Source organism: Bombus fervidus, chromosome 15 (genome assembly GCF_041682495.2).
Source record: "Bombus fervidus isolate BK054 chromosome 15, iyBomFerv1, whole genome shotgun sequence".
NCBI lineage: Eukaryota > Metazoa > Arthropoda > Insecta > Hymenoptera > Apidae > Bombus > Bombus fervidus.
Genome location: NC_091531.1, coordinates 8286727 through 8297526, shown reverse-complemented (window position 1 = coordinate 8297526; position 10800 = coordinate 8286727). Strand labels below are relative to the sequence as shown.

Below are 10800 nucleotides of genomic sequence, written 5' to 3'. Positions count from 1 at the left end.
TATATATATATCTTGAAATACGTGTGAATGAATGCACAAAATTTAAAGTAGCCAGTATTTATAGTTTTCAAAAAAAAAAAAATCATTGCCATTTCTAATCTAAGCTTAAAGATATTCCTAAAGCTGATTCCTATGGGGATTTTTATTCGCGATAACGGAGCATTGCGTAATGAACGTAACTCTTATTCCAACGATATGGAAGATTCTTCACTGGCGAAATCGCTGGCTACTGACTCAGATTTAAATATAATCGCGGCATCTTGCGTATTTCCATTTCCCCTCTTCGTTGTCAACGAGCAAAATTTTCGTCGAAATCCAATAATTTCGGTTATTTCGAACACGTGATCAAATCGAAAATCATTATCGTTCCTAACGACCATTTTGTAACTTGAGTGGCTGTGCCATAATCGTCGACACCTAATCCCACTTTAATTTGAGCGCGTTTTACGATTTAAACGCGGGATCGTCCGGGATTAAATCCCCACGCGTCTCATGATTAATTATTGTTTTCATGAGAATCCGCGTGCGCAGGTGGTATTCAAGGTATTCTATTATTACTGTCTCTTAATTGACTTATTCAATGTTACAAGAAATTCAGAATGTTATTACATAGTTAAAGGATTTGGAAATTTTATATATAGGAAATTTATTAAATTACTTTTTAAAGAAATTTGCTATTATTTTATTCTAAAAATTCATACAAAAGAACAAAACTAATAATCGATATTTTATCACGTAGAAATATGTTCCCATCTAACTACTTTAGCTTACATGAAAACAGTGGATAATGAAATAATTAAGTACTTTTTTGACAGAATTTTGTAAAGTAAGTTGTTAATGATACTTGAAATGCGTTAAAGTTCTTATTATAGTTTCATTATTCTATAATTCTATATTAGAAATTAGAAAGTCTTTAGTAAACAATTAGAGGAAATAAACAAAGTCATGAAAGATTTTAAAAAATGCTTTCTGCGTAATTCTATAATATTTTAAATTCAGCTACGTTATAATACAAAAACAAGTCCTTAGCAATTTAAAAATTAAATTCAAAAATTCCCTGCAGACGGCGCAGATCGTGGCGCCCTCTTATGAATCAGAAAAATTATTTCCCCATAATCTGCCGCTTTTCGAGAGCTTATTAAACCTGGAGGAAAACGGAAAGAAATTTTGAAGGCGTAGGTTGTTTTTCAATTATTTGCCAAATTCGTTTCACTTGTTCGTCGTTCTTTTTTCTCTTTTCATACTTTGATTCGCACCATAGAACGTTGCAGTTTAAAGCGTTCCAAGTCCAATTGTGTTGTGATGCAAAAATGCACTCAATTCTAACGGAAAAGTTTTATTTCAGCTCTTCGATATTCATCTTCTTTATATTTTTACTGATTGTTTTATGAAATTTATCATTTTGTTAACAATGTTACGATACTTAGAAAAATAACACGATTAATTGTGACTTAAGTAAAGTTGTAATTAGGTACGCTTTTTGAGGTTATGTTTTTGTTTTGTAGTTACACTAGTTTGACAGAAAAGTCAGAGTGTTTATTTAAAAAGCATTGTCTTTTTATTTCTATGTATAAAAATAAGTAATTTTATGTACAAAGGACATAAATAAACTTTCTTATGTAATAAAATATTGTACATTTTAATAGTAATTTGTGTGACTTTGATGTAGAATAGAGTTTGATAAAATTTCATTTAAATTCTTTTGTTTATTGTAAACTGTACAACAATATTTGTATGAATGAAACGTTTGTTGATTTCAATCAGTAGGATTATCACCAAAGAAACATGGCACAAAGGTTTCCTGTACCAAATACAGGAAATAATGGCCCTCCACCACAAAGGTATGCTGCATCATCTGTGCCTCCTAATTTACGGCAGTATTCTAGCCCAAATTTTCCTGTAAGTATATAAGAATTAAGAAAATTGAATTAACTGGAACAGTAAGGAACTTCTAGGTTAATTTTTATATAGATGCAGCAGAGATCAGGATTTACTCCTCCTCCACAAATGGCTAATGCAGGTCCTGGACCAGCCAGTATAATAAGAGCTAATCAACCATATTCGAACATGCGTCAAGGACCTATGCCGACTCCACCTGTTGGAAAAAGGAGTGCAGATCAACGTATTCCTATGTCACAACAGAAACCGTAAGTATACTAACAGTGCATGCTTTTATTTAATTTTGCATCCATATTTTGTATTACTTTGCTCATTAACTCATTGCATTAAACAATGTATTAACTAATTGTTTTTATTGGAATAAACTAGCTTTTAATATTTATGATTTCGTACATTTCAAAAAGCAATATGTCAATTAATTTTTTATCAATTTGGTTGCTTGATTATTAAATTGTTAATTTATTTGTCATCATCAAAATGTTAAAAAGAAACCATTCACTGAATTCACCAGGAACTTCACTGCATTTCATAAGCTTAAAAATTGGTTTATTGATTTTTGAATCTATGATTTTTACACAAACTCATATAGGTATTTTTGGAACAGTGATTTTTCACATTCCACGTCCAAGAAGAAGAAAAAGCTAGCAGACAAGATATTGCCACAAAAAGTGCGTGATTTAGTGCCTGAATCTCAGGCTTACATGGACTTACTTGCATTTGAGAGGAAATTAGATGCGACTATAATGAGAAAGCGACTTGATATACAAGAAGCACTGAAACGCCCAATGAAACAGAAAAGAAAATTACGAATATTTATTTCGAACACGTTCTACCCAGCGAAAGAGGCTGGCGAGGGTGAAGAAGGTTCGGTTGCATCCTGGGAACTTAGAGTCGAGGGACGACTTTTAGACGATACGAAAAATGATCCTAATAAAGTAAAAATCAATTTATTCTTAGATAAGAAAACCATAGATCATTTGAAAATGAAGGATAATTCATTTATATTACAATGATTTTTAGGTAAAAAGGAAATTCTCTTCCTTTTTTAAAAGTCTAGTTATAGAATTGGATAAAGATCTATATGGACCTGACAATCATTTGGTTGAATGGCACCGTACATTGACAACACAAGAAACTGATGGTTTCCAAGTGAAAAGACCTGGAGATAAAAATGTTCGATGCACTATTCTCTTGCTTCTCGACTATCAACCCTTACAGGTAACATTTCTTTTAAATAAAAGGGATGTACCAAAATTTGTAAAATTACAAATGCTTAACATTCTAGTTGTCTCTGACAACTTAATTTAAGTTAATTAAATTTTCCCAATTTGACATCCTCTGGTTCTCGTACATCCTTATTAATGAATAAAATAAATGTAAGCTGAGTTAGAATTTAACAGAAATGTTTTGGTTGCAGTTTAAACTAGATCCTAGATTAGCCCGACTTCTAGGTGTACATACCCAAACGCGACCTGTTATCATCTCTGCTCTTTGGCAGTACATAAAGACACACAAACTTCAAGATAGTCACGAAAGGGAATTCATAAACTGTGATAAATATCTCGAACAAATATTCGCCTGTTCAAGGATGAAATTCGCGGAAATACCACAGCGTTTAAATCCGTTGCTCCATCCTCCAGACCCGATCGTGATTAATCACGTTATTAGCGTCGAAGGTATCTATCAATAATAATTTTGAAGTGCGGATTTGTATGCATCTACAGAAAACTTGAAAGTGTGAAATTGCACAGAATGCGCATAGTGTGAGAAAATGTATAATATATCCAAAGTATGGTGCTTTCTATAATATTTGATAGGTAACACAATTTTCTGCCGAACCTGTATTTTGTAATTATGTTCTCAAAAATATGAATTTGCAAAAAGTCCTACAATAATAATTAAGAAGCGCACACCATATTCCATATTTGCAAAAACAAAAAATAACCATTTGTTCTTTCACGGTCTAAATCAGGTACAGAAACGAAACAGACTGCGTGTTATGACATAGACGTGGAAGTTGACGATACGTTAAAAACGCAGATGAACAATTTTCTGTTATCGACCGCAAGTCAACAAGAAATCCAAAGTCTCGACAACAAAATCCACGAAACGGTCGAAACGATCAACCAGTTGAAAACGAACCGAGAGTTCTTCTTGAGTTTCGCTAAAGATCCTCAGCAGTTCATCAACAAATGGATTATCTCGCAAACGAGGGATTTGAAGACCATGATAGACGTTGTTGGCAATCCAGAAGAAGAACGTAGAGCAGAATTCTATTATCAACCGTGGGCGCAAGAAGCAGTATGTAGATATTTCTACACGAAGGTTCAACAGAAACGCGCAGAATTGGAACAGGCGCTCGGTATAAGAAATTCATAAGTATTATCGAAGAGGCTTCGCTACAGTTACGAAGTAATTATATCGAACAAAAGAAATTATTAAATAAGTTATTAATAAAGTATTTGTCTAAACAAAATTTCTTATTTATTAAATTTGTATTACAAAAAATGAAACAAATAATATCACTTCAGTTATTATTTATTATATGTTATTTCAATTTTATCTTAATCAGAAGCTGAATATTTTAGAACAATGAATAAAGTAATTATAGTAGACAAAGTAAAAAATTGGTTAACATATATCTTATCTCATAATCATCATTGCTTAAAATCTTTGTTAGTAATTTATTCCCATCCTTAATAGATTACCCTTTTCATATAATTACTTCGCATACTGTATGTAAAGTATTTATATAAATTTTTCTCTTGTTCCAATTGCAAAATCGATCGATTAACGTGTCTTACGCTTCATTCGCAATGCAGTGTCACTATGACATTATAGTACGACGAGTGACATATTTTTAAGAATAAGAAATGATGTATAGTAATCATAGAGGAATCTCATGGATAACAAATTTATTTAGTACGAATACGTATATCGATCTCGTATATCTTTATTCAAGCTAGTTTTTCAGAAGTCTTTTCTATGAGGATATGTATCGCAATCCGCTACCGCGCATTATAAGTGCGAGAAACTTCTGTATAATATAATGAATAAACCTTTGATATAATTCGCTGAAACCATTTTAAACTGAATTAATCTGAATAAATATTTTCAGTACAATAATGTAATTACTACAGTTAAGATTTCATTTCTTTTCTTGATTTCTTTTTAATTTTTAATGAAAGATTAAAAAAGTTATTAACTATTCTTTTGCGCCTCACTACAAAAAAAAATTGATCTTTTTAGAGTAACCTGCGCTTATAATTGTGAAGTAATAAATTTCCAATTTATTAATATTGTATACTGTAATTAGTTCATTGGGTGAAAGAAAAGGAAAGAAACTAGCCATAAATTTTTCTGTTATCCAATTCTTATTTTGTTTGTGCAAGTAAATACAATCTCTTACATAATCAGTACATGTTGATGCAAAATATGGTTTCCTCGTGGAAACGGCAATATCGCCAATTTAAAACGTAAGGAACAAGAATCCTAAATTTCTTATTCTTTCCCTATTTTTTTTCTGTTTTTTTCTTTTTTTTTCATCGCGGAAGTTTCAATTTTATTTCGTCAGTGTAAAAGTGCTTTCCCCTCTTACTTAAGAGTATTATGGATTAATTTGATTCAGTATTACAACATTAACATTCCAAGACATTCACACGAGGATGAGAAATTCCAGTGCCATTTTACGGATATAAATTTACGTCTTTCATCGTGTTTTCCTCTTTTTCTTCGAGACATTAATGTATTCCACGCATTTCTTGCAAAACACGACTCGCCGAGAAAATAACGTTGAAATCGCATCATACCAATTACACACGAGTTTCCTACGCCTTTCTTTTTTTAAAGACACGAAGCCGGAACGATACATATATATTACGAAACATTCTTCACATGCCAACGAGCATTACACGCAAAGCACTTGATTCACGTTTTTATTTTATAACGCAGGATGAAAGAACAAAGGAGCCAGTTTCTACAGCGACATTGTTTTCTGGTGATAAAATTTAAAAACTTCATAATCTTCTTGTATTTTTTCCTCTTCTCCGTTTTACGTGCCGATTCGATGAACATAATTCTATCGAAGGTCGCATACCGTTGTACAACACTAAATCACAAGTGCACCAATTGATTGTATCGTTTCTAGTACAATAAACTCTGATTGGATTCTGACGTCTTCGTTCGACATAAAAATCAATCGCTAAATACGTGTGTCATATAGTCATATGACTCCACTTGATCAAAAGTGAACGAATACGTCACGATTGCACCGTTTTATTATGAGATCAAGGTTTATTGTATAGTACTTTTGTTTTTTTACTTCCCTAATCTTAATTACACATTCACATATATTTTGTCGTATAAAGTTTTAAATATATATAATTGAGTGACAAGACCTTTTTTTCTCCTTTAATTACACGTTATTCACCTAAATGGAAGTATATTTTTTTGTTTGAAGGATGGGTGAGTAGAAAGATATTCTAAACACATTTCTCTATGCCCTCAGATCAAGTCTACAAAGATCACATTTTTGCCAAAAGACAAATGGCAGCTGTGAATCTCTGTACACTCAAATATATCTCGTAAAATGATAGTGTGATTCACTAAGTCTTTGCTTGGATAAAATCATTCTTGTTTCTCCACGTTTTCTTCTTTTTTTGTCTGTTCTTTGAATGGGGATTGATAGCACTAGAAATATGGCGTACGAGGTAGCCACAGAGTTCTTCTAGCCATTTCTTTCCTTTTTCTTTCACGTGAATATATATTTTTAAATAATCACATCATATAGGTATTGCTTTTTACGTTTTTGTCCAGCATAAACAGAAAACTTTTTGGTTCCCCGTTCAACATCCGATACTGTGTGTATTCGATCTTCGATAATATATCCATCTTATCCATCCTGTTTTGCCACTTACTGTGATTTCTGTACGCATCTATATTATAATATATGGTGTCTAAGAGGAAGGTAAATTCCACTTGTGCAGTCTTTTTTTTTTTTTTTTTTTTTTTTCATTTTTGGTTTTAAGTAATTAATGCGAGATACATCGGTGCAAGAGATCCTTTGGGTTATCCGGAAGTTTGCGTTAAATTCACTCCCTTCCTCTTTTACAGTAACTGTGGATACATTTTACACGATAGCTCGTATGTTAAATGACTGTCGGTAAATCGTATAAATGTCACCTATGATTGCGACTCTGTTGCGACGGTGAATTATTGTTTCTTTTCATAACACAAACGCTAATTTGTACTACATATAGATACACACGAATAATTCTACGCATTTACAATTATTTTATCCAAACGAGGCCGTCAGAACAGAGGACTTGTACATTCGTTCCATTTGTTCTTTCTTTTTCGAGACAAATACGCGAATTGATCTATTAAAGATTCATTAAAGATGATCGACCGATCATTTAAACGAGTATAACACGTCTATAAATAGAAATTTAAAATCTTGAAAATTAACAACATGATTATATAAGTAACAAAGTAATTTAAAAAATCATCACTACATCGTCGTTACAATATAAAGAATTTAATATCTTTCTAAATGTAGGAATGTTTTTATGGTTTTCCCTTCATTCTTTTTTTTTTCTTTTTTAATTAACGACTTAACAAGAACTTTGAAAAATTTCAATCAACAATTATCCAAAAGAAAAGAGGAGCAAAATGACAAACTTACGGCAGAGTTAATTTCTGCTTCATGATAATTTTCAATACTGATTCGGTACTGGAGCAACGATAGGTGTCATTTCCACGTTTTAATTATTACTATGCCAGTGATAATATCATCTGAAACATACACGCTTTTATTATATTATCAAACAGATTCCATCATTTTTTTTTTTTTTTTTTCGTTTCTTTCTTTTTTTTTTCCCCTTTAAATTCATACAAGCATTCGATGCGAAATTTTGCATATCTGCCCCCTTAAAGTATCTTCTACAATAAATAAAAAAAAGTTTGTATTAATTCACTACAACATAAAAAATATTAATCATTTCAAACTCAATCATATCCTCAGTCGTGACAATTCAATGAACTTAGGATATGCATAGAAATTATTTGATATAGTTACAGTGTTTTGGAAGTATCTTTGTTAGTTAATCATCCCCTAATAACATAAATATTACTACGAACAATGGAGTATAGAATGCATACAAAACTAGAGTGTAGAAGAACAAACGTTTTCTACTATACATCACACTGGATGGATCGTACAGCAAGGCAGTTCCGTGTACTGTGAGATTTATTACTTGATATGCGATGCGCACATAAATAACTAACAAAGTTAGCCGTTGTACTGAGATAAGTCAGATACTAATGCTTACGATTTCAATATGAAATAATATACGCTAGAATAAAAATGTGCAGAGTCATTTGATGGATTAGATTTTTTTTCATTTTCTTTTCCCCATTATGTTCGATCCAAGTATAATGATAAATTGGCATTTAAGTCACGTATGCGCGCGACTCATTTAAGGCTTGAATATGTCTTTGACTCGTCCCAAAATCTGAGCAAATTTGTTCATGCTTCAAAAAAGTCCTTGCAAACACGTAAGTGTTAAGAAGAACGCGGAAGTTCTTCAAAGTGTTTTAGCTTTTTCAAGTAAATCGTTAATGAATTTCTGAAACATATAAATAAAGAGATGAACTTCCGTTAGTGACAAGGCCCCAGTTTATCAATCAAATTATTCCTCTAAAACCATAGATACACTATAATCGAGCTTATTAATTCATTAAAAATACTAGATATTATATTCAGGTATATATTAGTCACAAAGTATTAAATTTTGGGAGAAAGGATATTGTTACAACAAATAATTGCAAATTTATCAAGACAAGCTTAGGAGCTGCACTTACATTTACATCATGTGGTGGTTTCTTTGTATCAACCAGTAACTCCTATAACAACAAAATAAAACAATAAATAACAATAACTAATGTGTATCAGCTTTGATAACAACCATCTAATCTAATGTACTTATACATACCTGCAAAAATCTTCGTCTATGATCATCACTGTCCATATCAAGAAGTTCATCTATATCTATTTCAACTTCCCGATTTTTACCATTTTCATTCTATCAATTAACAAAAATTGATAAATAATTTATATCTATGTAATAACTTCTAGTTACAAAGAGATTAATTTTAAACTTACAACTGATTCATATAGTTTTTCTAGCTCATCAAAGAGCCACATTTCGACTGCAAGTCTTTTACGGATAAGAGACATCTGATGAGACCCATACTTGGCTGTTAAGAATTTTTCCCTGCGTTCCTTTACCTCACCCTTTTCACTGAAAGCTACATGCAAATTCGCACGAGCAGGACTGCGTTCTGCTGTAAGTACTCCACCTCCTTCCATTATAAACTACTGAATAATTAGAAAAAGAAAAATTAAAAAATATATAAAAAATTGTGCAATAAAGAATTGTATGAAGAAAGAAAATAAAAAATGCAAGATACATTTGTTAGTATAGTATTCTTAAAGAATTTATTTAAACATTGTATTATGTATGATATATGTGTTTAATGGGATATGTTAATAAAACAATTAGAATAATAAAGGAAAGGATAGAAAACAAGAAAAAGATATATTACAGTATATAAAAAATATACAAATTTTTAATATTCTATATAGTATAGAATATGCTTATACAAAAAATAATTGCATAAAATAATAATATATAATAATTTTCAATCTATATTTATATAGTTATGCGGACAAAAATTCATTTTAAAAAATGAATAAAAGCTAAATAGAAATTTTGTTTTTTTTATTTCTTAATACAATTTTTTTCTTTCTTTTATAGAAAAATTATAACTTATAACTAAGGTGTACCGGTTAGAGGAAGCATCGTACGATGATAATGTGCGGTAAAAGTAAGAAAGAAATGTGGGAACGAAATTCTTTCTTCACGGAGTCACATCCGTTCCCACAGACTTAATTATGTGCGCGATTTACTTGATAAAAAGTAGCCGCGTGATCGATCATTGACAAACCGAATCGAATTAATCGGAGCAAATAATTATAGCGCCCAAACCAAGTCGTAAATCATAAGCATACAGAAATTTATTTCTCTTTAACTATATGCGTTTACGCACATGTTAGCCGCGTTTTGCATGCTACAATAAACAATAGGCTTATTATCTGAAGTTATTGAATGCAAATGCAGCCTCGATGAGACGCGACGCTTTGATTACACAAACAGCTCGAGAGCATCGAAATAAAACTACTAAGAATACTTTGATAAAACTGTGAGCCGGCGAATTAAAATGAAAGAAAAAAAAAGGTGCCGACACTCTTGTAAATAAAGCGACATTAGTGGATTCGTACTTTGCATTTTAATAAATGATCACCGACTCATGTCAGCATAAGTATAAACAAAGATCAAGTCAATTATCTACCTAGAACTCAATAAAATTAATAGGGAAACGAGAGAGAAAGAAATATTGTTAGCGCGCCTTCGTACGATCACTTGATATTACTTACACTCACAGCTTCTATTTCAGAACGTACACTATTCGAGCCGTAATACAGTATCGTAATGCCAGAATCCATACGAATAATAAACTTTCCTGAAGTTCCTCGACTATGATAAAACTTTACACTAACTATGATTACCATAGGATGCTCGAAATATCACTATCTTATAGCAAATTACAGTAAGAATTGGCTAGGAACATTATAGCGTGGGAAACATATATAGTGACATTGTTGTCGATATGTATCGATAATCGACAATATCAGATCGCAGAAAATTTTTATATTTGAACCCTTTAAAATTTTAAATTGTTCTAACTTACTCAATGTAGGATTTTAAAATTAATTTATCTTTAATATCTCTGATTCTGATGTTAAATATAGACTTTGTAAAATGTACTAGATTAGGTAAG

The 10800-nt window shown here is 31.4% G+C and overlaps 2 protein-coding genes across 5 annotated transcripts; one reads left to right on the top strand and one right to left on the bottom strand.

Moving 5' to 3' along the window:
* Positions 1–97: 97 nt before the first annotated feature.
* On the top strand, positions 98–4969 carry Bap60 (Brahma-associated protein 60). Of its 2 annotated transcripts, none has more exons than XM_072018472.1 (7): positions 98–543; positions 1768–1899; positions 1972–2147; positions 2489–2834; positions 2920–3117; positions 3317–3575; positions 3872–4969. In XM_072018472.1, exons 1-7 carry the CDS (start codon positions 493–495, stop codon positions 4276–4278), a joined length of 1569 nt encoding a protein of 522 aa, XP_071874573.1. In that variant the 5' UTR covers positions 98–492; the 3' UTR covers positions 4279–4969. The 2 variants fall into 2 exon arrangements, with proteins under 2 accessions (XP_071874573.1, XP_071874574.1); XM_072018473.1 differs by having other exon boundaries at positions 100–543; positions 2504–2834.
* On the bottom strand, positions 1757–10521 carry LOC139995230 (protein phosphatase 1 regulatory subunit 14B). 3 transcript variants are annotated; one of them, XM_072018501.1, is made up of 5 exons: positions 10397–10521; positions 9062–9277; positions 8892–8981; positions 8761–8802; positions 1757–1897 (listed from the first exon to the last, which is right to left on the bottom strand). In XM_072018501.1, exons 2-5 carry the CDS (start codon positions 9266–9268, stop codon positions 1883–1885), a joined length of 354 nt encoding a protein of 117 aa, XP_071874602.1. In that variant the 5' UTR covers positions 9269–9277; positions 10397–10521; the 3' UTR covers positions 1757–1882. The 3 variants fall into 3 exon arrangements, with proteins under 3 accessions (XP_071874602.1, XP_071874600.1, XP_071874601.1); XM_072018499.1 differs by lacking the exon at positions 1757–1897 and adding an exon at positions 5255–8525; XM_072018500.1 differs by lacking the exon at positions 1757–1897 and adding an exon at positions 5255–7692.
* Between the last annotated feature and the right edge of the window lie 279 nt (positions 10522–10800).

Coding starts and splice junctions, on each gene's coding strand:
- Bap60 (XM_072018472.1), top strand. CDS start 493: ATGATTAATTATTGTTTTCATGAGAATCCGCGTGCGCAGGTGGTATTC. Junction 544..1,767: donor GTGCGCAGGTGGTATTCAAG/GTATTCTATTAT, acceptor TTCAATCAGTAG/GATTATCACCAAAGAAACAT. Junction 2,148..2,488: donor CCTATGTCACAACAGAAACC/GTAAGTATACTA, acceptor AAACTCATATAG/GTATTTTTGGAACAGTGATT.
- LOC139995230 (XM_072018499.1), bottom strand. CDS start 9,268: ATGGAAGGAGGTGGAGTACTTACAGCAGAACGCAGTCCTGCTCGTGCG. Junction 8,803..8,891: donor ATAGACGAAGATTTTTGCAG/GTATGTATAAGT, acceptor TTGTTGTTATAG/GAGTTACTGGTTGATACAAA. Junction 8,526..8,760: donor AACCACCACATGATGTAAAT/GTAAGTGCAGCT, acceptor TATATGTTTCAG/AAATTCATTAACGATTTACT.